The 27665-nt window shown below is 29.9% G+C and overlaps 16 protein-coding genes across 16 annotated transcripts; 9 read left to right on the top strand and 7 right to left on the bottom strand.

Moving 5' to 3' along the window:
* Positions 1–13: 13 nt before the first annotated feature.
* On the bottom strand, positions 14–1261 carry WRS1 (tryptophan--tRNA ligase WRS1; the record flags this gene model as incomplete). Its single annotated transcript, XM_004178545.1, has 1 exon — positions 14–1261. The coding sequence occupies one exon, from the start codon at positions 1259–1261 to the stop codon at positions 14–16; it is 1248 nt and encodes a 415-aa protein (XP_004178593.1).
* A 1598-nt stretch (positions 1262–2859) lies between these two features.
* COQ3 (hexaprenyldihydroxybenzoate methyltransferase) lies at positions 2860–3774 on the bottom strand (the record flags this gene model as incomplete). Its single annotated transcript, XM_004178546.1, has 1 exon — positions 2860–3774. The coding sequence occupies one exon, from the start codon at positions 3772–3774 to the stop codon at positions 2860–2862; it is 915 nt and encodes a 304-aa protein (XP_004178594.1).
* Positions 3775–4067: 293 nt separating this feature from the next.
* Positions 4068–6278, bottom strand: HMI1 (ATP-dependent 3'-5' DNA helicase; the record flags this gene model as incomplete). Its single annotated transcript, XM_004178547.1, has 1 exon — positions 4068–6278. One exon carries the CDS (start codon positions 6276–6278, stop codon positions 4068–4070), a length of 2211 nt encoding a protein of 736 aa, XP_004178595.1.
* Positions 6279–6752: 474 nt separating this feature from the next.
* On the bottom strand, positions 6753–8531 carry VPS52 (Vps52p; the record flags this gene model as incomplete). The annotated part of the gene is made up of 1 exon (XM_004178548.1): positions 6753–8531. The coding sequence occupies one exon, from the start codon at positions 8529–8531 to the stop codon at positions 6753–6755; it is 1779 nt and encodes a 592-aa protein (XP_004178596.1).
* Positions 8532–9173: 642 nt separating this feature from the next.
* Positions 9174–10094, top strand: TRM10 (tRNA (guanine(9)-N(1))-methyltransferase; the record flags this gene model as incomplete). The annotated part of the gene is made up of 1 exon (XM_004178549.1): positions 9174–10094. The coding sequence occupies one exon, from the start codon at positions 9174–9176 to the stop codon at positions 10092–10094; it is 921 nt and encodes a 306-aa protein (XP_004178597.1).
* A 474-nt stretch (positions 10095–10568) lies between these two features.
* SPO21 (Spo21p) lies at positions 10569–12485 on the top strand (the record flags this gene model as incomplete). The annotated part of the gene is made up of 1 exon (XM_004178550.1): positions 10569–12485. One exon carries the CDS (start codon positions 10569–10571, stop codon positions 12483–12485), a length of 1917 nt encoding a protein of 638 aa, XP_004178598.1.
* Positions 12486–12958: 473 nt separating this feature from the next.
* MSH2 (mismatch repair ATPase MSH2) lies at positions 12959–15838 on the top strand (the record flags this gene model as incomplete). The annotated part of the gene is made up of 1 exon (XM_004178551.1): positions 12959–15838. The coding sequence occupies one exon, from the start codon at positions 12959–12961 to the stop codon at positions 15836–15838; it is 2880 nt and encodes a 959-aa protein (XP_004178599.1).
* A 378-nt stretch (positions 15839–16216) lies between these two features.
* Positions 16217–17956, top strand: HOS1 (histone deacetylase; the record flags this gene model as incomplete). The annotated part of the gene is made up of 1 exon (XM_004178552.1): positions 16217–17956. One exon carries the CDS (start codon positions 16217–16219, stop codon positions 17954–17956), a length of 1740 nt encoding a protein of 579 aa, XP_004178600.1.
* A 387-nt stretch (positions 17957–18343) lies between these two features.
* On the top strand, positions 18344–18787 carry TBLA0B02400 (uncharacterized protein; the record flags this gene model as incomplete). The annotated part of the gene is made up of 1 exon (XM_004178553.1): positions 18344–18787. One exon carries the CDS (start codon positions 18344–18346, stop codon positions 18785–18787), a length of 444 nt encoding a protein of 147 aa, XP_004178601.1.
* A 566-nt stretch (positions 18788–19353) lies between these two features.
* On the top strand, positions 19354–20106 carry IML3 (Iml3p; the record flags this gene model as incomplete). The annotated part of the gene is made up of 1 exon (XM_004178554.1): positions 19354–20106. The coding sequence occupies one exon, from the start codon at positions 19354–19356 to the stop codon at positions 20104–20106; it is 753 nt and encodes a 250-aa protein (XP_004178602.1).
* A 332-nt stretch (positions 20107–20438) lies between these two features.
* JID1 (Jid1p) lies at positions 20439–21455 on the top strand (the record flags this gene model as incomplete). The annotated part of the gene is made up of 1 exon (XM_004178555.1): positions 20439–21455. One exon carries the CDS (start codon positions 20439–20441, stop codon positions 21453–21455), a length of 1017 nt encoding a protein of 338 aa, XP_004178603.1.
* Positions 21456–21843: 388 nt separating this feature from the next.
* Positions 21844–22548, top strand: ARO7 (chorismate mutase ARO7; the record flags this gene model as incomplete). The annotated part of the gene is made up of 1 exon (XM_004178556.1): positions 21844–22548. The coding sequence occupies one exon, from the start codon at positions 21844–21846 to the stop codon at positions 22546–22548; it is 705 nt and encodes a 234-aa protein (XP_004178604.1).
* A 394-nt stretch (positions 22549–22942) lies between these two features.
* Positions 22943–23863, bottom strand: TBLA0B02440 (uncharacterized protein; the record flags this gene model as incomplete). The annotated part of the gene is made up of 1 exon (XM_004178557.1): positions 22943–23863. One exon carries the CDS (start codon positions 23861–23863, stop codon positions 22943–22945), a length of 921 nt encoding a protein of 306 aa, XP_004178605.1.
* Positions 23864–24172: 309 nt separating this feature from the next.
* Positions 24173–25249, bottom strand: BRR1 (Brr1p; the record flags this gene model as incomplete). Its single annotated transcript, XM_004178558.1, has 1 exon — positions 24173–25249. One exon carries the CDS (start codon positions 25247–25249, stop codon positions 24173–24175), a length of 1077 nt encoding a protein of 358 aa, XP_004178606.1.
* A 513-nt stretch (positions 25250–25762) lies between these two features.
* Positions 25763–26182, top strand: TBLA0B02460 (uncharacterized protein; the record flags this gene model as incomplete). The annotated part of the gene is made up of 1 exon (XM_004178559.1): positions 25763–26182. One exon carries the CDS (start codon positions 25763–25765, stop codon positions 26180–26182), a length of 420 nt encoding a protein of 139 aa, XP_004178607.1.
* Positions 26183–26540: 358 nt separating this feature from the next.
* On the bottom strand, positions 26541–27563 carry TFB4 (TFIIH/NER complex subunit TFB4; the record flags this gene model as incomplete). The annotated part of the gene is made up of 1 exon (XM_004178560.1): positions 26541–27563. One exon carries the CDS (start codon positions 27561–27563, stop codon positions 26541–26543), a length of 1023 nt encoding a protein of 340 aa, XP_004178608.1.
* Positions 27564–27665: the final 102 nt, after the last annotated feature.

A 27665-nucleotide genomic window follows, 5' to 3' on the forward strand; every position in this document is an offset into this window, starting at 1 on the left:
TACATACGCAATTCTATTTACTTTCCTCCTCTCTTAATCTTCTCAACTTATGAGGTTTCATAAATTGATCCAATACTTTATCATCCACGAGAGCCCGACGTTGTTGAAATCCAGCTACAAATTCTTGTAAAGTTTCAATACACATCTTCTTCATTTCACCACTTAACAATTCACCAGAACGGTACTTTTCAGCACTTTCCTTCAATAATTCATCATCATCTTTGAAAAATGACAAGTATTGATAAGCAACATCCACATCTGGATTACCACCCAATTCTCTATGTAGCGCTACGGAGACTTGACCACCACTAAAGGCATACTTGTTAATCTTCTTAGTAATTTGTTTACTAGTATCAGTCATGAAAATAGCAGTATTCTCATCAGATGCAGACATCTTGGTAGTAGACCCTTGTAATGCAGGGAAAAATCTAGAATGGATTAATGCTGGTTTGGAATATTTCAGTTTATCAGCAACATCTCGACATACACGGAAATATGGATCTTGATCAATAGCACAAGGAATTAAACATGGTGTCTTGTCTGGTAACCCTAGGACTTCAGGGAAAGAACTTGGGAAGGCACTGGCGATTTGAATAGATGCAAAATGGAATTTACCAATACAATCAGAATCAGTAAACCCGAATACAGCCTTGGCGGTAGAACCAGTGATTTGTCTAGAGACTCTTACAACAGTTTCATAAAATCCACCGCCCATATATTCTAAATCAGAAAAGATAAAAGTATTTTCAGGTTTAAACCCTACGGCAATAATATCCTTGGCGTTTTCTCTAGCAAATTTTTTCACATCTTCAATCTTCAATTTATGCTTAAATAGAAATTTTTCGTCATCTGTCAATTCAATTACCAAAGGAACATCAAAAACTTCTTGTAACCATTTTGTAAACAAAAATGGAATCATATGACCTAGATGCATGGAGTCACTAGATGGACCACGCCCTGTGTAAAGGAAAAATGGTTTCCCAGCTTCATGAAGATCCAAGATTTTACCAAAATCACGTTGACTGAAAAATAACCCTTTTCTCAAGAAATGATGTGGTTTATGGCCTGTTACTTTTTCGAAACGTTCTAATAGTTCATCATCAATTGGTCTGGTACCAAATTGTTTGATCAATTTCTCATAATCAATACTTTGAGCATTACCTTTTTCATCAACGGCACCTTCCACATCCCATGGTGTGACGACTTGATCTTTGGTATTGGATGTAGTCAAGTCTTTAAGTTTATCAGATACTTCCTCCATCGTTAAATGCAGTTCTCAATACAGTTCTTGCTGATTTTTCAATCCCACACGGCAATACAAATTTGTAATGAGCTTTTTTTAATTAACAAATTTTTTTTTCACATTTTTTCACATTCCTTCGCGAAACCTCGAACGTTGCGTTAGAAATTGAAGAAATTATTTAATAATTGCAATTACAAATAATATCAAAAAAAAATAAAATTAATAGTGAGTCATTTTCCAAGCTAACGAAGTTTAATAGTACAAAAGATAGTATAGGAAAAATATTCAACTCATAATATTATATATCCAAAAGAACTCAAGTTGAACTTTCCATGCATTTCAGATGTACAATTGAGAACGGATCAATTTTTTTCATTGCCGTTGATAATACATAAAATATCTCTAATTTAACAAACTGGTTTCAAGAAAGGAGGTTCTTGATGCACAAACATAACAATTTCAGTAGTTGTCAACTTTTCATTAACGTAGAGTAAAGAAACCTACGCCGGATGAAATATTCGTTAGGCAAACCATTTAGCTTTGCTAATGCCCCTCTATTTTCTTTGCTTGGTAACCATAGACGAATAATACTTACAAGATAATTATTAAGCTAACTATAGGAGACAGCCATTTTATAAGTTCCGAGTAAGGCAAGTTTTAAACTGATTTATATCGGCAAAATCATTCAAGTTCTTCCTTATGCCATCTAAAAAGCTAGCTTATTATCTGGCACCATTAAACTTTACTTGTTTAGAAAAATTAGCAATGATCTCATTGAGCTTCTTTTCACCTATTTGTTGCTCAATGAATATGATACACACCAATCTTCGCTTACGTCCCTCTAATAAAATAATATTCTAATTTTTAGAAATATACACATTTGCTCTAGATATAATGAAAGAAGGAAATGAAAGAATAGAATAGGAAGTTGAGGAGTCATTTGTAGAAAGTGCTAATTTACGCGAAAGCTCTGATCAGAATTAAGGATGATGAAGAAGAAACAAAAATTTTCAGATATTAGGTATCCCCAGTGACTAGGATCAGAATAAAAATATGCACTATATGATTATAAATGTTGATAATCCTACAACAAATTTACAGTAAGTTTGCGAAGATAAAAATGACCAAGATGAAGAGATTCCTATATACCAAAATGGAACTTCCAGGAGATATAAAATTAATGCTCAACCTTTTCAATATATGAATTATGAACTTTACTGACTCATTAATGTTGATATCTCGTTATTCTAGCATGAAATAGAAGGTTAAACTTTGAAACAATCTGCATATATAAAAATATTTATATGTAAATCTTTTTCTTTAACTGATATTTCAAAGTAGTAGTAACCTTATTATTATTTTTCGTTTTAGGATAAATCGCGTCGTTCGAGAATGTAAACTCCGTTATTCCTAAATTGCCTAATAAAATGCGAAAATATAGATCTATCTCAAATTAGATCATCAATTCAATTAGCAAGAAAACTCCCCAGAAAAAAACAAACATAATGGGGGGTTTTCTTTGAATTTTAATATGTTTAATATATGAAATGAAGCTTATGAACCATAAGAGGAACTATTTAAAAAATTACAAACCATTATTATATACAAAGCGATCTTTATTTTGGTAATTTCTTTATGGCCAAGAAATAATTGCCAACATCACTGCAGTTATGCTCAACCCATGCCTTAAAAGGTAAATACATAGTACCTTTCACATCCATCACTTGATATTTATTTGGTACTGTACTTTGAAACCATTTAATAATATCTTTGGAGTTTACATATTTATTAAGATGATGAGTCCCAACTGGAACAATTTTCAACACATATTCTCCCATAAATATTGTAGTAAACCATGATATTAAATCCTTGTTGATTGTACTTATAAACAAAATACCATTAGGTTTCAATTTTCTCCACGAATGGCTAAGAATAGAACTTGGTGAATCAACATGTTCCAACATTTCAAAACACGTCACTATATCATACCCTTCGTTTGGCTCTACGTCCTCAACTGCTTTCAATTCATACGTTAGTTTCCCCTTAAGAGCTGGGTCTTTTTTGGCATGAAGTTTGGCCACTTCAATACAGTCCTTGGTTAAATCAACCCCAGTAACATGTTGAACATATGGTAACCTACCCATTGATTCTGCAAGTATACCTCCTCCACATCCAACATCTAATACCTTTAATTTCCTCGAAATTAATATTTTTTCAATCTCATTATCAAATTCTTCTTGGACTGCTGTAGATATATCCTTTGGTAAAAATTTTTTATAATTAAATCCAGGAACATAAATATCTGAATTCTCAATTTTGATTGTATTCCGGATATTTCTCTGTATAAAATCTAATCTTGCTAAATTCATTAAATGAAGAATTCTTTGATTGCCATGGGTATCCCACCAAGTAGGTGCCAGATTTCTAAAATGTTCAACTTCAGATGCTGAAGCATCTGTAGATTTGAACCTTGTAAGTATCCAAGGGGACCTTCTTACTTTAATTGATTTTAAACATTGCATTCTATTCATATCTGCTATGCTAATTGATTTGTATTAGGAAAGTAGTATTTTCCCCTTTTTTGTTTTTTTTTTTTTTTTCTTTTTAAATTATATTTGTCCGTTGTATATATAATTAAATATTTCTACATTCCTTGTAAGATGAATTTAGTGCTCGGAAAAGGTCACAAATTATTTTTGTAAAAATAAATAAAATTTAAAAATTACAAATCAATAAACTCAGAGAATAATATTACAAAAACTGCAGATAAACTGCTCCCAAATTATCCTAATGAATATAGATATATGCATATATTACAAAATTATTATTTAGGTACCCTCTTTAAGCCTCGAAGGAGACTTGGCATTATCCTAGTGGTGCCAAACCATCTTTTTTGGTGATTTCTGATAACTTGGTATTTCTGCATTAATAATAAATATTTCTCAATGTTAGGCGTAGTCAATTTTCTACCAAGAGTTGTATTATAATAATTCCAAAATTCTTTTTTCTTGGCCAAGGGGAATACTGAAGGATACTTAAAATTAGATTTAATATTAGGATGATTAACATTAAACATATACAAAATATTCTTAGCTCTTGTCATTGCTACATATAATACAGAATTTTCTATTGGAAACGATTGAAATATATTTTCGAATATAAATACAATTGGAAATTCTAAACCCTTGGAAGAATGAATAGTAGATAGTTTGATGCAAGCAGATGATGGAGTTAATCTTGAATTCGAATAGCCAGAATTTGATTCATTATGAAGAAATATACTATATTCAAAATATGTTTCAATAAACCATTCCAACAATGGTACATCTTCTGGTCGATCCATCATACATGCTTTCATTGTTCGAAATAAATCTTCTAAGTGATTTTTAAAAGACATACGATCAACGTCATCTTTAAATTGGAGATGTGTGTAAGGTAAATTAAATGCAATATCACAGACGTTCTTTAATAATTTTATAGGATTATCCTCATATAAATATTCTTTATTATTAATATATGGAGATAATTCATCAATAAATTGTTTTACAGTTTTATGTGTAGTAATTTTAGTAAGTCGTTTGGACTTTGTTTCACTGGTAATATAATTCCATATAGAACAATTGAATTCTTTACATTCTGCATATAATTTATTAATAAATGTACTACGAATACCTTGTAAGGCACCCAGTGTAACTATAATACTAAAATCACTTTGAATATTTTGAATTTCTTCATTCGAAATCTCTGAATCAGAATATTTTTCTTTAGATACTAAGTAAATTACTTTCCATAAATCAATTAAAAATTGAATTCTAGGATCACTTAACCAAGTTGGTTGAGCTGTCAATTTTTGATATTCGATTTGATATTTGTCAAGAATGTTGGCAATGAATTGAATTTCTGAATTAGTTCTTGCAAGAATTGCAATATCAGATAATTGAGCAGATGACGTTACTGCTTGAATGATTTGATCAATCATAAATTCACAAGTAGCATTGCTATTGGGAAAATTCATTATAATTGGCTTTAAATTTGAAGATGATTTTAATGTGATATTTTGAGCTTCTCTTTCAGCTTTATAATGCACCAAGTTAGGCCCCATTATTTCTACCACCTGTGAAATGATTTCTGGAGTATTTCTGAAATTATCATACATATATAAAGTTTTAATATCTGATTTCCTTTTCTTATACTCATTCTCTAAAGATTTAAGAAATGATACATTATCCCCCAAAAATTGATATATACTCTGGTTGGGATCTCCAAACAGAGCTAATTGCTTTCCAATTGTAATTTGTTTAATTAAAGGCAATAAGCTGGGATAAAGGTCTTGATATTCATCAATAAATATGACCTTTATTTTACTTTTTATATCTACAATTGTTGAATCTACCTCTTGGGGTTCACAGCCATCTTCCAAATTTTTACTTTTATTTTGATACGTTTCTAAATATCTTGCTGCTCGTATAATCATCTCGTCATTGGTCATAACTTTATACCTCTTCATGATACTGGAAATTTGCTCGAATTTTTTAGGTGCTACTTTATCAGTAGAATAATAAATATTTTTGAATAGTTGCTGAAACTTTTTTAGGTTTGTTTCATACGATGCGGTGCCAGTGGGAGATGAACCAGTCGATATCAATTTCATTAATCCACGCCACCCATTTTCTTCCAAAATATTGACAATACCATCTTGTTCAACAACTATTTTATTCGCAATACTATGAATTGTATGTATATGTAACTTATCTATAAGGCTATCTAATTCTTCAGATGAATATTTTACTTGATCATTTAATTCCTGGACATTCTTTTTTAATTTATCTATCACGTTATCTACTGCTTTATTTGTCAATGAAAGAATTAGTATTTCATCCGCTTTTAAATGACCCTCACTTATTAGATGATGTACCCTTCTTAGTAAAATCTCTGTCTTTCCTGATCCTGGACCTGCAATAACCTTTAGAAGACTATCAGGCCTATAGGGGTACCCCACTACCTTCTTTTGTAGTGGAGTTAATATATGAGGCATAATATATGAGAGAAGCAAGGTCGCTTTCTTTTATTTATTTTTTTTTGAATATTTTGATTTTTCTTAGTAAATATACACTATTTGAAATTTTAAATATTTCACTTTTTTATTATTAACGAAGAAAACATACGTTTGGAAATATTGCCATTATAAAATAATCAATTAAGACAGAATTGAGTTTTAGGACTAGTTTAAATTTTGCTGTATATACTAATTTTTACATATTATATCAGTCGAATAATAATATTCATATATTTTGCATGTAATCTATCAAGATACAATCTAAAAAAAAAAATATAAATAAGCATAGTTGGCTTATATGTGACCTGTCAAATATTATAATGAGCAGATCTAATTTTGAAATAGGAAGAAATACATTCATAGTTGGCAAAATTTATTTCCTTAAATGTTTTAAACAACACTAAAATTTTAATAAGGCTAATGAGTTTGCACTCTTACTAGATTAGCTTAAACTTATTTTTCTGAAAATGCACGTACTAGGGTACTATAATGTTCCTCTGTTTCTTTAATAATTAGAGGCATACTATCACCTGTCTCGTCTTCATCCATTCTTAAAATTTTTTGCTGCAAAGCGTTATATAAATATAAATAATTAGTAGCTAGAAATCTTTCAGGCGAGCTTGATTTTTTACTACATTTGGTCATTATCGTTTCAAAATCATTTCTTAATCTAGTGATGGAATTATAAACTGGTTCTGACCGTTCATCAATATCATTTTTGTGTGCTATAGCCAAAGTTAAAAAACTGGTCAAAAATTGGGAAAATTGAACTGTTAATTCATGTGGTGTAGTTAATGAATCAGAATTTTTAGAAGTTCCAAAACCTTTTGCAATATTGGTAGTAACTGCAATCTTCCTAATACTATCACATTGAAAATCAACTAATTGTTGAAATTTTGGCCATAAAATAATTAATTGAGAGTTGATATAGTCCGAAATAACCGGCAATTCTGATCTATTTGCCTCATACTGCAATTGCTGTCCAATACGAATGCTAATTAAAACACCAAATATATCAAAACTATATTCTAGCAAAGCTTCGGTATATTTGGTTGCTTCATCCAAGGTTGGTTGAAATATTTGTTCTAAAATACCACTTAATTCTTCCTTGTCATTACTTGTGTGAAAAAATTCATTCAAAAATTTAAATTCTGCTTTGCAATTATCTAATATTGCTAAATTTAAATTTTTAAACCCTATTTCCAAATAATTCTCCTTTGGATTATTTTCAGCAATTTGGGAGACCATTACAGTATTATCTGCCTGAGTCAAAATATTCAATCTTTTATTAATTTGAAAGTAATCTGCAATATTTTCGTCACTAATTAAATTTATTGATTTTGAGTAAGTACTTGATAAATATGTTGGAAATAAATACGACGCTGCGCTATTCACAGAAGTATTTGATAGTCCATTGCCAAGAGCATATTGATTATCAATATTCTTCAACGGTAATATTGTTAACGATCTGATATATCTTGCAAAATAAGATTTGTAATACCAGCGCATGGTGTATGCATATGCTTGTCTTAATTCTAAGGCTAACGAATAATTATTATCAACAATAAAAGGAAAAATCTCTTTTACTTCCAAAAGCTTTTCTTGTATTTTTTGAGAAGGGATTGTATCATGATTTCTCAGTGCTTTGATCTTATGCACTATGAATTTTTTTGATCTTTCAAGGAGAACCTTTTCGAGATCATCTAAAACTTTATTTAACTGCTTGAAATCAATGGGAACTTCATCTTTTTCGTTAGTGGTATCATTATATTTAGAATAAATTTCTCTTTTATTTCGAATATATTCAATGTTTGATTGCCATTTATTACAAATCTTCCCGTTTATAATATCATTAATAGAATTAGGTGATAAAATCAAATCATCAACCAACGGACTAATATCTTTCAGCATAGTTGAATTCGATTCTAAAAGACTTTTAAGTTCGTTAGATTTCTCTCGTATATAGCCCAAATCATTAGTAAAACTCTGTAATTGGTTATTAAAACCTATGATATCCTGGCGTAATTTAGGAACTAAATCATTAATTGTATATTCAATTTTATTATGTTTTTTTTCTAAAGTTTCTAAATCATCTAATAAAGAATCAGAAGTGTTACTTTCCGACTCCTGACATTGCTGAAGGAAACTTTTTAAAGTTTTATCTAGATCCAGCTCACCTTCAGGCTGTAATTGTTCTTTAGGAACATTCAGTATCAAACTTAAAGCATCCATCCATAAAGTATACCTAATTTCAGCTCACAGTATAAGCTTTTTTAGTATTGAACTATTTTTTTAATATGCAGAATATTTATTTTACACCCTTCATTATTTTCATTTTAAAGGTCTATTTTTTCAATTCGCTAATTTCGAACTCCACCTTGTTTGAAAATAAAGCAGGAATGAATAAAGTTTACTAGAGGTAAAAGCTAATTATAATTATTTACAGGCTTATATCTTTTAAAGATTTATTTGAATTTTAATACGCTGTTAGAAAAGATAATATAATATACCTTTACTTATATCGATTTTGAAAGGATTATAAATTATTATCTGTGACAAGAGGTTAAGCAAGAAAAAAGTAAATATTTTCTGCAATATAATTTTAAATACTCAACTGGCAATTAACAAAATGTCTTTTTGTGGGGTATAATAATCATGTTAGTGTACATCTTAATTTTTCGCATTTTTTTTTTCAATTTTCTACATTTAATTAATCATTGTTAGAAATAATTTTATATCTTTCTCCGATGAGGAAAATTTTTGAGCCTGTTTAAGACTTTTAAGATGACAACTTTCTAGTCAAGGTATATCTTGTGAATAATTTAATAATATGTGTAGTTGGAAAGTTATATATTAGGTAATGGTTTGCTTTACATGATGACTGAACCTATTGGAAAGAATACTGAAATTAAGAGAATTACTTTACCACCAATCCCAGATGGAATTTCGAAGAGCCAATGGAAAAAAATCTGCAAAAGAAAGAGATGGGAAGAAACAAAAGCTGAGTATTCTAAGGTACGTAGAGATAAGAGAAAGGCTGCCCGTGCCAAAAGAAGAGCCATTATTCAAGGTTATCTAGATCGTGGGGAAGAATTACCGGATGAATATAAATCTACTCCTAAACTAAATCACAACCAAAGTGATTCTGGGATCAAAATCATTATGGATTGTGCTTTTGATGAGTTGATGAACGATAAGGAAATCACAAGTATGACAACTCAAATTACAAGATCATATGCTAGTAACAGAAGAGAGAATCATTATGCAGATATTAAAATAACTTCATTTAACAAAAGAGTAAAAGCGAGATTTGATAAGGAACTAAAAAGTTCTCGTTATGAAACTTGGGATCATTTCGAATTTTTACCAGATGATTCTTTAATTACTGGTAAAGATGTTGATAAATCCAAAATGATCTATCTAACAGCAGATACTGATGACACGTTGGAAACTTTAGAGCCTGGAATGACTTATATAGTAGGTGGTATTGTTGATAAAAACAGACATAAATTTTTATGCTACAATAAGGCAAAAGAATTGGGCATTCGCACCAAAAGACTTCCTATCGACGAATACGTCAAAATATCCAGTGTAAAAGTTTTAACTACTACTCATGTCATCCATTTAATGCTAAAGTACTTTGATAATAAAGATTGGAAAGAAGCATTCGAAAGTATTCTTCCAACTAGAAAATTGGAGGATTGGGATACAATTGATAAGGAGGATGATAATGTTGAAAAAGAGCAAGAAGTACTGGAAGTAGAAGAAAGTGATGAAGAAAAAGAGCAAGAATAAATAGGCAATAAATATATTTAAACTGAAGAAATACGTGATTGATCAACAACTTTTTACAAAAGAAAGGGCTCACAAAGAACAACATCGTATAACTTGTATTTAGTGTATATACTTGGACTATCTTACATTACATAAAAATAATTTCATCGCGATATTGTTATATTTTTTTTATTCATTAAACTGTATATTATATTTTTTTTTCATTTTTTTTGATGACTTTAGTTTCTGTGCTAGCCGCTTCAAATGACACAAAATATTTCAAAAAAAAATAACTGATTTGAAAATCAAAGTAAAGATACGAAATATTAAGCGTCTTATGATTCTAAATATTCAATCTGCCATAGTAAACTAATTATAATATTTCTAAATTCTAGCTTTTTTATAGGCTGAAAAAGAATATATACAATTACTTTAAATATTTCTACATCGAAAAAACAAGCTTGAAAAAGTTTTATGTGAAAAAGTAGAACGAAGATGATGTCAGAAATATTTAAAGATAGATTTAATAATGAACAGATTAATGTTGATTCTCAACAATCATCTAGTGATGATCCAACAAGTGCAATGTCTTCAATAATTCATCAGAATTCGTCTCCCTTGAAACATTTGGAAAACAACTCAGATATAAGTGACGATGAATCTTTAAAAATAAATTATAATATTTCAAGACCTGGCACAGGTGGTTCAATAAAACACTATATTGATAAATTTACTAATAGCTTTAAAACAAAATTGGCATCCAGTTCAAAACATAAGGAACCAACTGCTAAATCTCATTCTCCACCTGGCAAAACTCAAGAAAGGCAACATTTAAAACATTTTACACAATCAACTAAGTTTAATGAATTAGTACAATCCACAAGCCAAAATAGAGCTGAAAATTTAAAAGCTTTACAAGGAGAACTCATTGATAAAATCAATTATATGGAAACACCTAGTGAGATGCATGAAGCGGACAGTTGTCAGAATGATTCTGACAAAATACCTTTAGGAAGGTATTATAATTCTGGAATTTCTCAAGTTTCAGACTCTTCCAATTCTAGTCTAACTGATGTATCAATGAATGAACAATGCATGGAAAATGATTTAACTAAGAAGTATGGGCACACTTTTGATAACCCAATCGAATATACCAATACTTCTTCAAATTTTGATTCAGTAATTATTAATAAAAATTCTAATGTGTGGAAAGTTATACTTGAAATTCTTTCTATATTAACAGGTAAAAAGAAAAGTGATATCAGCTCCCTATTAATGGAAAAAGAAGAATCATTGTTAAGGATTATAACTGAAATTCAAGAAAAACTTAATCACAAAGTTATTGATATGGAAAACGAAAGATCTAAATTGCATGAATATAACGATGATATAATTTTGGAATATAATAAAAATAATGAAAAGAAAAAAACTGAACTTGATGATACTATTGAATATTATAATAGAATTAAAAACAATAATCTTCAATTAACTCAAACTCTAGATAAACGGAAACGGTATTTGGAAGATCTACAAATGGAAATAAAAAAATATGCAAAGGAAGAATTGAAGTTAAAAAGCTTAGAAGAAAAGTCATTCAAGCTAACTGATGAAAATAAAACATTAAGGGAGGATTTAAAAAAATTAAAGAATATTCACAAAGATATTCAAAATTCTTATACTGATATTGTCACTAAATACCAGTTATTGGAGGAAAAGAATTTTAATATTAAGAATAAGTATGCCTCTTTACAGGAAAAAGAGAGACAAAATGAATGTAACGTTGAAAAATGTAGATCAAGTGTAAATTCAATACGGATTAACATAAGTCACATTGATAAATCGATTGAGATTACTAAAAGATCCAATATGAAATTAGTCAAGGATAAGAAGATTGAGAGAAAAAAATTCTTAGATATCAAAAGAGAGTTACTTGACATGAATGATATTATTTGCCTGTTTGAGAGATTTAGAACCTTAACCATCCAGAGTTTAACACAAATAATGATAACTCTGCAGCTCTTTATTTCTGAAGATAATAAAGATAAATGTGAGATGTATTTGAAAAGATTAAGTAGAAATAACTTTGGTGTTAAATTTATTAACCATGCTGAAGCAAGACCTTCAAATTCTCAATCAGCTAATATTGGAATTTGTATTAAGGACTTCTTTGAAAATATTGCAGAGAAAAATTTATTGATACCATTAAATGATCACTTACGTAAAAACCATACATCAAGTAAATCCCTAACACAAAAGTTGACACAGTTAAGAATTCAAGTTAATCAAAATAATATATCGTATGAGAATTTGACGGACCAAATAAAATGGATGACAGAGAATTATCAAAAGGTAGCTGCTAATAAATCAAATTTAATAAGTAGTAATCCAACGCAATTTCTGCCCATTAAGTAACGATTAGAGGTTATATTTGTTCCTCTACAAGCTTTAAATTTCATTATAAAGAAAGTACATACCTATTTATTTATACAATTAAATTTTATTTGTTCTAATAGTTGTTGCCAGTTATCTCTATATTATATTAAGATATAACTTTGTATTACTTTTTTATGATAGCTTTTTATCGAATAGATATTTATTATCTATCTGGAAGTTTAGAACTACTAGTAATAGAATATTAATACAATTCTCGTATTTTGCTATGTTTCTCAATTAATAATTAAACTACTGTTTACGCGTCTCATTTTTCTTCGCGTAAGCAATATGTAAAAAGATATCTAAAAGTGATGGGTAAAGCTCTGGTAACGTTTTAAAACTTATAACATAATTCCAAACTTTTGTGCATTGATTCTCTTCTGTTATCAGAATATATTGCATTATATATATCATTGCACATATTTTTATTTAAACAAAAAAATTACAACGTAATGGCATCTAATAGACCTGAACTGAAATTCTCTGACATATCTGAAGAACGTGGCTTCTACAGAAGATTTTTAAGTTTACCAGAGAAAACTCAAGGAACATTAAGAATAGTTGACAGAGGTGACTATTATTCTGCAGTTGGTGAAGATGCTGTATTTATTTCGGAAAATATATACCATACGCAATCTGTTTTGAAGAATGCGAACCTTGATCCAAATACATTAAAATCATTTCATGAACCAACTAAATATGTTACAATGTCTTTACAAATCGTTGGGACCTTACTAAAAACAGCGCTGCTAGATATGGGCTATAAGATTGAGATATATGACAAGAGTTGGAAACTGATAAAGAATGCCTCTCCCGGTAATATCGAACAAGTTAGTGATTTAATGAATATTGTCGTTGATACATCGATAATCATTGCAAGTATTAAATTCCAATTTAATTCTCAAGAAGGGAACTGCACCATTGGGACTTCCTTTATTGATACAACAAACTTCAAGATAGGGATGCTTGACATCCTCGATAACGAAGTTTACTCCAACCTAGAAAGTTTTTTAATTCAGTTAGGGGTTCGTGAATGCTTGGTGCCTGATTTAACTAATAATGAAAATGTAAGTGCTGAGCTAAAAAAAATTACTAACGTTATTGATCGTTGTGGTGCTGTGGTTACTTTTATAAAAAATTCGGAATATTCTAATAAAGATATTGAATCAGACCTGACAAAATTAGTTGGTGATGAACTTTCATTAGCATTGCCTAAAAAACATTCTTCACTTGCTCTTGGCGCTAGTAGAGCATTGATCCATTATTTACAATTATTGTCAGAAGAAAACCAGATTGGCAAATATGATATTTTGGAGCATTCATTAAAGGAATTCATGAAGCTAGATGCATCAGCTATAAAGGCTATGAATCTTTTTTCTCAGGGTCCAGTTCAACCTTTTGGCCCATCATTAGGTAACCAGCTAAGGACTGCAAATTCTGGCAAAGTCACTTCATTATTTCAACTATTAAACCACTGCAAAACTAATGCTGGGTCTCGTTTATTAAACGAATGGTTAAAGCAACCATTAACTGACTTGTCTGAAATACTTAAAAGACATGATTTAGTCGATTATTTAATTGATCAGCTGGAATTAAGACAGATTTTACAAACTGACTATTTATTAGGTATTCCTGATATTCGTCGTCTTGCTAAAAAACTAAATAAAAATGGTACATTGGAAGATGTTTTAAAAGTATACCAATTCAGCAGAAAAATACCAGAAATTACTCAAGCATTTGAGTCATTTTTAGAAGATGATAGTGTAGAACCAAAGATAAAAGATTTAGTAAAATCAGAATGGTTACAACCATTAACAGCACACATTGATCCACTAACAAAATTCCAAGAAATGATAGAAACCACCGTTGATTTAGAAGTCTATGAAGAAAATAATGAATATATGATTCGTGTTGAATTTAATGAGGAACTAGCTAGAATTAGACAAAAATTAGACGAATTAAAAAACGATATTCATACTATCCATTTAGAAGCAGCAGAAGATTTGGGATTTGACCCTGAGAAGAAATTAAAATTGGAGAACCATCATCTTCACGGTTGGTGCATGAGATTGACACGTACTGATGCTAAAGAACTTCGTAAACACAAGAAATATTTAGAATTAAGTACTGTAAAAGCTGGTATTTATTTCAGTACTAAGGAATTGAGAGAAATTGCAGGCGAGACAAGCACCTTACAAAAAGAATATGACAGGCAACAGGCCGTTCTTGTGAAAGAAATTGTTAACATTACCTTGACATATTCTCCTGTCTTAGATCGTTTATCAATGGTTTTAGCCAACATTGATGTATTAAGCGCATTCGCACATGTATCTTCTTATGCGCCAATTCCTTATATTAGGCCAACTATGCATGGATTTGATTCTGAACGAAGAACCTATTTAAAGAATTCACGTCATCCTGTTATTGAAATGCAGGATGACATAACATTCATATCTAATGATGTTGACCTAAATAATGGTTCAAGTGATTTTTTAATAATTACTGGTCCAAACATGGGTGGTAAGTCTACCTATATTAGACAAGTGGGTGTAATCACTCTCATGGCTCAAATAGGTTGTTTTGTACCATGTGAAGAAGCAGATATTGCAGTTGTAGATGCTATTTTGTGTAGAGTTGGCGCGGGTGATTCACAATTGAAAGGTGTCTCTACATTCATGATAGAAATGTTGGAGACATCTTCCATTCTAAAGAATGCTACTTCCAACTCCTTAATTATTGTTGATGAATTGGGTCGTGGTACAAGTACATACGATGGGTTTGGCTTAGCATGGGCAATTGCGGAACACATAGCCTCTAAAATTGGCTGCTTTGCTTTATTTGCAACTCATTTCCACGAACTAACAAGTTTAGCGGACAATTTACCAAATGTGAAGAACATGCATGTTGTAGCTCATATTGAGCAAGGGGATGAAAGCCATAGCAATAGTGATGATATTACTCTACTATATAAAGTCGAGCCTGGTATTTCTGATCAATCATTTGGTATCCATGTAGCAGAAGTAGTTAATTTTCCTCAAAAAATTATTAAAATGGCTAAACGTAAAGCTACTGAATTAGAAGAATTAAAAGAAAATAATGAAATTATCAAGAAAGCTAAGCTAACTGTAGATGAAGTCCATCAGGGCAATACTCAATTAAAATCAATTTTGAAACAATGGGTAGCTAAAGCTAGAGAAGAAGGATTGGATCCTTCGTCAATAACAGAAGAAGAGAGCCAGAAAAAAATCCTAGAGTTGTTATCATCTATTACAAAGGAATCTATGGAGTTGAATGATAAATTCTTAAAACACGTTTCTGATATCCTTTTATAGCATCGTACGCATCAATAAATAATTATACAGACTAAACTTAATAGATCCTATAACAAATATTCATATTTATAATTTTATAAAAACTAAAAAAAGCATATTTTTTCATTATTTTACTGGAATTTTTTTTTACGTGCCATCTACTTATAATGTAAATATTTTCAAATGATATGCGAGTAACTGGTAATCTAGGATATAGGTATATAAGAAATAAAACAAGAAGTGAAACATATAAAAGCTTACTAAACCCTTAATATATCAATCATATATTCATGGAGATTATAATGATATAGTGGTATATCTGTATCTTTTTTTCTCTTGGCCTATTTCTAACTAAAACTATATGCTTTTTTTAACAACAGAATACTTTCATTATATTATATGACCAAATTAATTATATCCAGTTCAAAGTTCCAATCCGCTATTGTTGATTTATTACCATGTAATAACGGGTCCAAATCAAGACTAACACATTCTTTAATTGACACTTATGGATTACTGCAATACTTTGATCATGTCGTTATGACCCCATTTGCTTCTAAAGATGAATTGCTAAACTTTCATACGATTGAGTATTTGAATGTGATATTGGATGAGAAATTAAATAAAAGAAAAGTAGAAGATGAAACATATATTGATAATTGGAACTATTTAAATCAAGTGGGCATTGAATGGCTAGAAGAAAATAAACCCAACGAGTCTAAAAGTTTTGAACTGCAGGCAAATTTTCAAGATGACAATGATAACACTATTCAATCCACTAACGAAATTGATCAATATTTTAATTCAATTGAAACTTTGTATAAATATTATTCATACATTGCAAAGGGACATAAAGCAACCGTGAAAAATTATAATACTACTTCAAATAAAAAAAGGACTTCATGGGAAGCCCTTTTAGACGAGTTAAGTGATGATTCAATGGAAAACTCAACAGACAGTGCAAACGATAATTCTAGTAACAACTCAAGTGATACTTCAAGTGAAGACTCAAATGACGACTCAGGTGTAGACTTAAATGACAATTCAAGTGACAGATTAAGTAGTAAGAATGCTACTCAGAAACATGAAATTGATTCGTATAAAGCTACTGTTATAAATGATATTGTTGATTTCGATGTAGTAAAATTAAAACAATATAATTTAGTTGGTGATTGTCCAATATTTTCCTTTTTGCCTATGTATTGCCATGTGCTAGGGGGATCCACATTAAGATTACTTGATCATATTGATTTCAATGAAAAACAAATCTGTATTAATTGGGATGGTGGTAGACACCATTCACGTAAGAAAAAAGCTAGTGGGTTTTGCTACGTTAACGATATAGTCTTGTGTATACAGAAGCTAGGTGAGAAAGGTTTTAGGAAAATTACTTATCTAGATTTTGATTTACATCATGGAGATGGAGTGGAGAAATCATTCCAATACTCTAAACATATTCAAACTATATCTGTTCATCTGTTTGAACCCGGATTTTTTCCATGTACTGGTTCGTTAGAAGAAACAAAACATGGTTTCAATATTGTCAATATACCTACATTGCATGGATTAGATGATAACTATTTAACATATTTATTAAATCGAGTAATTATTCCTTTAATAAAGAAACATAAACCAGAATGTCTTGTAGTCCAATGTGGGGGTGATGGGTTAATTGGTGACCGATATAAAGAATGGCAAATGACAATTAGTGGATTGACTAAAAATATCATGCTAGTGTTACAAAACTTTCCAGAATGTTCTGTAGTATTATTAGGTGGTGGTGGCTACAATGAACGTGTAATGAGCCGATTCCATACTTTTTTAACTTGGAAAGTAGTACAAACATTTTCTTCAAAAGGTTCGACACTTTTAGATCAATTTGAATCAGACTACCATGAAGAACATTCTACCAAGCAAAATAATGATACCACTACAATGGATTCTGCAAACACTCAATCGCCATTCTCAAATAACATGTCTGATATTCTAATCCCAGAACATGAATTCTCTGATTTCTATGGAGAAGAATTGTGTCGCTTTTGGGCGTACGAACTTCCTGCAAGCCAATATTTCAAACAACTTCACAATGACAATATTCCAAACTACATAGATAAGTTAGTTAAGTTTTACAACCTTTAGAATTGACTACAATCCAAGCATATTCTATAATACTCAATTAAGACTCTATCACGTGTATGTCATTTAGTACGATCAGGAGCTGTTTTTATTTTATTTTTTTTTTGACCACTCGGCTTTGAAATTTCGAAAGCTAAAATTTCAATTTGTTTGATCTCAAAACTCCATGCTGCCTGGAGAAGGCTCCACAGAACAAACCAAAAAATAAAGGATCTTTTGGCTTGTATATTATATCAGGAATTTTGTTACTGTGATCTCTTTTTTTTTTTTTTGTTTGATTTTCTTATCATAAGAATTGCTGTAATTACTTTTAAATTTAGATTTATCTTTCATTTAATAAGGTAACCATTCCAACATATTCCTGCACAACACAACACAACACAAAATAACATGTCCTCCAATTTGACTGAACAACAAATCGCTGAGTTTAAGGAAGCCTTTGCCTTATTCGACAAAGATAACACTGGTTCTATCAATTCTTCTGAATTGGCCACTGTCATGAGATCTCTTGGGTTATCTCCAAGTGAAGCTGAAGTTGCTGATTTGATGAATGAAATCGATGTTAATGGCAATAATAAAATTGAATTCAGTGAATTTTTGGCCTTAATGTCACGTCAATTAAAATCTAATGATTCTGAACAAGAATTATTGGAAGCATTCAAAGTTTTTGACAAGAACGGTGATGGTTTAATTTCAGCTGCAGAATTAAAACACGTCTTAACCTCTATTGGTGAAAAATTAACAGACGTAGAAGTCGATGACATGTTAAATGAAGTTAGTGACGGTCAAGGTGATATTGATATCCAACAATTTGCTGCTCTATTATCAAAATAGAGGGACTTCTAAATCACTTTTAGTTTTGCTTTAAATTTTTTTTTCGTTCCATCCCCTACATCCGTCACATCAGTTTTTTTTTATATATGTATGATTATATGTAATATATTCGTGTTTTCTTATACCTGAAATCTCTAACTTCCCCATTCCCAGATTGAACATGACTATTGATAACTATAATTTTTTTTTTAGCCTCCATTGTTCATTTTACAAAGTTAGGGAATGAATTTTCTAGGTAATTGAAAGAATAATTAACCAAAAAAGAAAGTAACATATTTGCATGTTTCTATATATGTATGTGCCAGATGTTTACATAGATTTATATATGAGAGCAATAATCAATCCTATACTTGCTATATCATTTGTATTACAACCTGTAGCTCTTTTTATTTTTTTTTTTTTTTTTTTTTTTTTTTTTTGCGTATAATTTTTATTGTGAGGGTCAGGGTCTCATAAGTAATCTATTTTTGATTCGCTGTTTTAAGGAAATAAACACTACTGAAAAAAGGTTTATATAATTATAAATGCTTCAGTTCGATATATACACATGCAATTAGAGATAAGTTATGTTAAGTAAATGGTCATTCTTTGCATCGAATAGATTGATTGAAATAACTAATGAAACTGATATACCGAATATTGAAAAATTATTTAATTTAAAACATTCGATTAAATTATTGCCATCAAATTCGAGTGATATTGTAAATTACGAATTATATCAATATGTCTCCACATCACCAGATTCTAGTGTATCTGATTTTAAATTTTTCATATTAAATCAAACTCAATCAAATATAGAAGTCCCCACATTGATTGGAATTTTTTCAACTGATTTGAAAAGTTCTTCTATACATATCGAATCTCTGTTAAATTGGTTTAGATTATTAGAAAACAATTCCAATTCACCAGTGATTTGGCCAGTTATGTTGAGTGATAATCAATTAATGATTGATATTGCGGATTCCATTGTTAAAAACAAATATTGGGCAACAACAAAATTTTTGTTTGATATTCAAGATATTGCTACAACTAATAATAATCTTAGAACGATTAGTATTGAAATAGATAATCAAAGTTGTTCAAGACTTTATAGAAATCAGATTGTAAAAGGCAAAAATGACAACGTAAGTGCATATCGAGATGCTATCATTCCATACATTTACGAAAATTCAGGTATTTTATTTGATGCATTACCTATCCATATGATAAATCTTGTAAATGTGGCAAGAATTGCCAAGGATGGACTCTATCAAGTTCAAGACAAGACACCTTCAATAGAAACATTAATACTTTTATTAAGTCATTCACAAATACCATAGAACCAGTATAAAAGAAAAATGCCATCATTCATTTTTTTTTTTCCCTTTTTGTTTCTTATTGGTTACAATAATTTTAGCGTGATAAAGTAAACATCGGAGTTTAGCAAAATAATATCTCTTAAGGGAATCTGAACAAAATTAGAAAAAGTCAGATTCACCTAAAAATGGCTAATTTAGTGCCTTTTAACTCATAGACAACATATTATATAACCCAAAAATCTGGGGTATATAATATTTGAAGCTTATTTTTCAATTTTATTAAATTTTTGTAATTAGGGAAACACATTGCATACATCTCTTTTGTTTCAATAACCAGACGAGAAGGATCTAATATGTGGAAATATTCAAATAGTATTCGAGGCAATACTCTTCAGTTGACAACTATTAATAATATTAAATGCCAAATTCTACTTTATAAAGGGTCTCAAACTGTAACTCATCTAACAAATAGACGGTCTAAACGATTTCCTATTATCATTAGAGGTTATGTGTCGCCTGCTAAAGAAGATCCCACAAATAAGGCTAAGAAACAACAAATAATAAATGATCCATATTTTCCTAACAAGATCCAGCCTACTCCTGTAGAAATATTTCAGGATGCCTATTCTAATGGTTCTATAGACATTAAAAAATTAAAGAAACAATATAATTATTTTGTGAAATTATATCATCCTGATCATTCCACAAAAAAAAATATTGTGAAAAATATGACAATATGTGATTACCCACATCCTTCACCAATATTGTTAACAGATGCTGAGAAGTTGTTACGATTTAAAATAATTTCAACTTCATATAAGTATTTATTAGATCGAGCCAAGAATAATATATATACTTCTATTAGTGATTCTCCTTTTAGCCATCATCGTTCTAGTCACGCTACCACTGCTGGCAGTAACACTAATGGTTATAATAACTATAATTACAATACTGCAAATAGTAATACTAGATTTAATGGCAATTATGCTTTTTCCAACACATATCATTTTAATGAATGGGAAAACTCAACTTCTCATGGTGGTGAGAGATTTACAGTTAAAAATGCCTTTATTTGTAGTTTCTCACTCTTTGTATGTTTTGAAGCAATTGTTTATTTGACAAAACTTCAAGATAAATTGTTATCAGAGAAATTACAATCAGGCTATACAGAAGAGATGATATCTGCCAATTTAATGAATTCATATACAAATTTTGGTATGATGGGTGGATCTGAGCGGGAATCAAGAATAAGAAGATTTCTATGGTTTAGGTCTTGTGGGTTATATTACGGTGATAATAATTATAAAGCTAACTTGGATGAAGAATTCGAAAAAAATGAAAAATTAATGGAAATTTTTAAAAAAAATTAACAAGTAACAAATTCTTTATTTATTTAAACTAATTTAAAGTTCGCTAATTTTATGACAATTGTAATTTGATGTTTCCCTTATCAATTTAAGCTCTAATTCTCACACGCACGGATGTACCTAATTGGGCCTATTTTTTCAGAAATAGTCATCGATTAAAATACAAATTCTTACATCTAAGTGATTGATTCATAAAAAAAAAATAACAATAAAAGCCTAATAAACTTTACAAACTACAATAATATAACAAATTTGGCTATTTACTATTATAAGCTATTGCTGCTAAGTATAACACAACTGAGAATTTTTTTTTTTTTTTTGTTATCAATATGGACTTTACAAACCAAAAACCGTTTTAAACTTGCAGAATATTAGAGATGAATTAGTTAAGATGGAGGATACTATTATCTTCAATTTTATCGAGAGATCTCATTTTCCTACATGCCCAACAGTGTATGAAGTGAACAATAAAGAATTAAACATTCCAAATTTCGATGGTTCTTTTCTAGATTGGGCTCATGTCCAACTAGAGATTGCACATTCACAATTAAGAAGATTCGAATCTCCAGATGAGAATCCATTCTTTCCTGATAAATTATTAAAACCAATATTACCAAGATTGGAATACCCTCCTGTATTAGATCCTGTTGCAAGTAATATCAATTATAACAGCAAAATTAAAAATATATACATTGAACATATTATTCCATTGGTTTCCAAATATGTAGGTGACCAACCTGAAAATTATGGTTCTGTTGCTACAAGAGACATTGATTGTTTACAAAGTTTGAGCAGAAGAATTCATTTTGGTAAATTCGTTGCTGAAGCTAAGTTCCAATCAAATATTCCATTATATACAGAATTAATTAAGAATAAAGATATTGCAGGTATTACCGAAAATATAACAAATTCTGCTGTGGAAGAGAAAATCTTGGAAAGATTAACTAAAAAAGCTGAAGTATACGGTGTCGATCCAACCACAAATTCTAATGAAACTAAAATAACACCTGAATACTTGGTAAAAATCTATAAAGAGTTTGTTATTCCCATCACTAAAGAAGTTGAAATAGATTATTTACTAAGAAGATTAAATTAACCTCCTAAAAAAAGTTGCTTGAACAACTTTAGATTATAGCTATAGGTATTTAGGCTTGTTTGATTATATATCTTAGTTTATAAATTTTATAAATACACTTTATTTTTAATCAATTAATTACTGTCTTGAGTAGAAGGCAGGTACTTGAAAAAAAAAATATTGAAGTGTTGAAGTGTCAACTATCAAATTATGACAATTGTGGAATATAATTTGAGATAATTTTATTTTTAGTATACAAAGGGGAAATAAATAAGGAGGACATCAAATAACAGTTTGGGGATAGATTAATAATTAGGAAGAAAAAAAAACATAACAAAATATAATATATTTTATTTACAACTTGTACTGAAAGAAAAAAAAATTAATGACATAGAGGTAAGAAACAAGCAATATATTAACCGAATGTTCTCATAGCTAATTCAAAAGTTGCAAAAGTGGCTGCATTTGCTGGAGCTGCTCTTAACATTGTTGGAGTAAACCCTTTAAAGAAGGATGATAATCCGCCCTTGGCATATAATTGCTTGGTCGCAACTAACATAGAATTCTTATATTTTGGATTTTTCAAAGTATCAGTCTGAATAACAGATTTGATGACATCAATTGGATAAACCATTAACCATAAACATGTACCGGATAATGCACCATATGAACATAACTTCCAAGCAGGTATTTCTGTTCTTTGTAAGTTATTAAATTTAATATCTCTAGCAATCATAGCTTCATAAACAAGGAAATAAGAACCACAACCATGAGATTCTCTTAACATTGTTGGAGTTAGACCACGCATTAAACTTTTATGTTTAACCAATTTTTTAATACAATCTAAAGGGCCTTTAAATTCTGCATTGGCTCCTGAAGAAGTTTGAGTTTGTAAACGAATTCTGACATGTTCAATTGGTGAAGCTAAAAAGGCGTTAGTAACACCACCAGTGACACCACATAAATAATATTGCAATAAAGATAAGGTTGATTTTTTATCGCCATTACGTTGACGGAAAAATCTTTTCATTGCTTCATTCACACCGAATTGAACAGACACACAGGCCCCAACACCAATTAATGGTGTTAATGTACCTTTATAAAATCCTAATGGACCTTCATGTTTCAATAAATTTTTCACAACATCTGCTACTGATGTTGAAGTGGTTGATGTTTGTAATCTAACCTTTGTTGTATCAAAAGGTTGACCAACAAGCACTTGTGCTACACCACCTGCAGTACCGGCCAATAAATCCTTTATGACTCTAGTATTGTCATCCATTTGAGATGGTTCTAATTCATCGATGAGCTGTGGTGCTGCAAATTCTTCAGACATATTGTTTTATAAAATAAATGAGATATATTCTTATTAAAACCAAAAACAAAAAAGAAAAACGAAATAAAAAAATAGTTATTGGTATTGTAAGACTAATACAACATAAAGTTTTTGATTCAATTTTACAAAATTTTATTTTCAATTCGTTGCCATTGATTTTTTTGTTTGTTTTATACATTTTTTATACATCTTTTGGGTTAGATTTTTCCAGTAGGCGAAGTAAAAAAATGGAAATTAAGTAATCGAAATTATCAAGCCAGTGAGATTTTTCGAAAGTTAGTCATAGATAGATCAAAAAAATCATATTGATCAATTCGGAACTTCAGGAGGATACTCATCACTCAACGTCTTTTCCAGTAAGTCGAATTGTCCGTATTGTTTGGCAATTACAATAACAACTAATTGGAAAATAGATATTTGATTATCATTAAAGGGCGGGGTTATATTTAATAGCTTCATCTCATTGGTAGCGAAGTTAAAATCTGCTGTATCTTTGAAGTCTGAATGTTGTTGACATTTTTTAGCTAATTGACGGACTGAATTAGTTTGATCTGCTGTTAATCTATTAGGCAAATGGATTACCAAGTAAAACAACCATTGTTTGAGATGAAGACATACTAGATGCTTTTTATTTTTTTTAATCATCTTGATCCAATTTTGACACATGTATTGAATCAAAGTCCAAAAACTTTTTTCATTAATATTATTGTAGAAGATGCTATGAGAAGGTTCATTTTCTTGAATATAATTGAACCAATGTGTAAACCCTTTTGGTGCATACGTGGCTCTATTTTTGAACCATTGTTTAACATCATCCGTTGTTTTAATTTTTGGATCATCAGATAAGGAATTAAAATATTTTTCTAATGTAGCATCATCAATAATGTATTTGGAAATCAAGTTTTCAGGAACATTTTTTAAAAGTTCAATAATTTTGGTGTGACTAATTTGTTCATCAGAATTTAATGAAAGAGAAATCAATTTTAATTGATATAAAATATTATTCAAAATATCATCGTTATTTAAAGGATTATTTGTGTCATTGCTTAAAATAGTTTTCTGTGTCTTTCTATACCAATTGATACATCTAGTATTTATTTTTGCATCTTGATAAGACTTACTCATTGCTTTGGAATTATTTGCATTATTTGTATCACCATTTGCGTTTGAATTCTGATCATCATCATATATATCTGCCTCATATATTGTATTTTTCAACGTACTTTGAATTTGATTTATTTCAAAACCCAGAGTTGTCATAGCCTCTAACTTGACATCTTGCAAATATTTTACAGCTAAATGATTTACGTTTTCATCTTCCAAGTCAAATACTTTGTTTTGCCCATATATATTTCTATTATTTTTGTTGTCTTTTTTAGAAGGCATCCTAATTCGTCACTTGTATATAAATACTAATTAGTGGTCCCCAAAATCAACACATTTCTTTCCAAAGATTTTTAAAATCAGGAAGTTTTATTTAGCTGTTATTTTTCCATCATCTTCAAGAATCTTATCTTTCTTACTTCAGCAAAATTAGATGGGAAAAAATCCCGAATTAGAAAGTGTGAATATCTCTACGATGGTTACCCTAGAAACGTGATACCAAAGTTACAAACGAAAGAAATAGACGATCCAACATTAATAAGCTGGCTATTTTATGTTTTAATAATACTCTTAAGTTTCCTCTTTGCTCGTAAATGATATAGGAACATTTTTCGTTGTGTTACTCCCAGCTCCGACAACACGCCAAAATACAACCATTGATTTTGTTGATAAATTCTATAATTTTTCCTTATATAACGTAGATCAAAGGAGACCACAGATTAAATTTCTGTATTTACAGGAAATATTTATATTTTGATAAAGTGTTTATAAATAATAAAATAACATTTATATAATATGAAAAGAGTGCGTGGACCATTTGAAGAGGAATTTAACTATTCTAACGAGGTAAGGGCAAAACTTCTCCACAAATCCCATTATGTAATATGCGATGAGACGCCTTGTGACAATTTAGCTATAGCGCTAGAGTTATATCCATCACACGTTGAACAGTTACATACATTTATTTGTAGTGCTTGCACTGCAAACTTACATGACGAAAGGATATTAGAATTACATTTAGAGGAGTTTCATAACCCTTTAAACCCGCCACAACCCGATCTTAGTAATCCTATAAAGGGACTAAGATGCTATGAACCAAATTGTTACTGCAGGTTTTTAAATCATAGTCATAGAGTTCACCATTTAAGAGTAGACCATTATTATCCCAGTAGTTTCAATTTCGATATTGTATATGGAAATATGTCCAAAAAATAAAAAAAGCAAACCAAGACAAAATGCCAAACTTTACCTGTATGTTCTATTACTTATATACAGGTATTCATATACTCCGCATAATTTATGCTTAAAATCAGTCCTATTTATCATTGTCATTATTATTTTTTTTGTGTAAATATTATGTCCCAACTTCTCTATTTAATTTATTTGCTATTATGTTCCATTTATTTATTTCTGTCATGAAGATTGATCTATTATGCTATATATGTAAACTGTATGTATAATAAAATACTAATTAAATATTCATATATCTTTATGAAATGCTATACTTTAGTGAATTGTTTTTTTTTATTTTTATATTGTCTGACATGCCAGGGAAACAAATGAGATGACAAGATCATTTATTCTTACGTACCCTTTTTGTCATTCCTGGTAAAACAGGTCCTCTGTTTAATCTTGCAATTACTTTTTCATCAAACTTGGAATCACAAGCTGGACATTTATTATTTTTTGGAACTATTGATAAAACACATAGACAAACTGAACATATATAACCAACAGCTACTACTCTACCGGTTAAAAAACAGGATGTTCTGAAATCAACAACACCATGGTTTGGTTTAACAATAATACTTCTTAAACTCGAATCGATAAACATAGCTGTCGATAGATATTGTATTAACCCTTTAGTATTCTCCACATAGAGATATACACCATTTGTAGCATCGGTAGTTTGCTGTAAAAATGTACTTTTCTCATGTCCACCAATCTTAACAACATCAATGGGGCATTTCATTTTGGTTGCTGAAAATATACAATTCATTATCGGTATATATTGGAATACTTCATCTTTAGAACGCCCACTACCACATGTGATTACTAATAATCTTGATTTAAAAATAGATGCATCATTAAATTGCTTTGTTATACGATTCACATATGTTAACGCACATGACATGGCCCCAGAAATGGTAGATTTTTGAGATTTTTTATCAATGAATTTCGATTCTTCTTGAAACAGGGAAAATAATTCATCTACTAGAGATTCGTCAACATTTCTGAATTGTCTATACATATCTTTATTAATAATGGAGAGATTAGACTTTTCTTTAGTTGACTCGCTAACATTATTATTATCTTCTTTTGGATACAAGTATTTAATACCTTGAGAATGAGCTGCTATTACGGCTACTTGATTATTGGTATTGAAAGCTAAATGACTATTTAAGAAAACCACAATAGCTCTAATTACTCTGAGTAATTGTGGTTCTTTATTTGTATTATCATCTGGATCTTCTTTATCAAATTGTGTCCATAATTTGGGTGCAGTATCTATCACTACTGTTAACAACGAGGGAGTTTCTTCTACAACTTGAGGTCTAGCCGTTTGATGAAAGGTGGGATCAGTAATGGCATCCATTATATATGTAGGGTACTTTAATAATTCTTGTCTATATTTTTATAATTTTATTTTTACAAGTTCCCTGTAAGTTTTTAAAGGTTTTATTATTTTTCAGATTTA

This window comes from Henningerozyma blattae, chromosome 2 (assembly GCF_000315915.1).
Source record: "Henningerozyma blattae CBS 6284 chromosome 2, complete genome".
Taxonomy (NCBI): Eukaryota; Fungi; Ascomycota; class Saccharomycetes; order Saccharomycetales; family Saccharomycetaceae; genus Henningerozyma; species Henningerozyma blattae.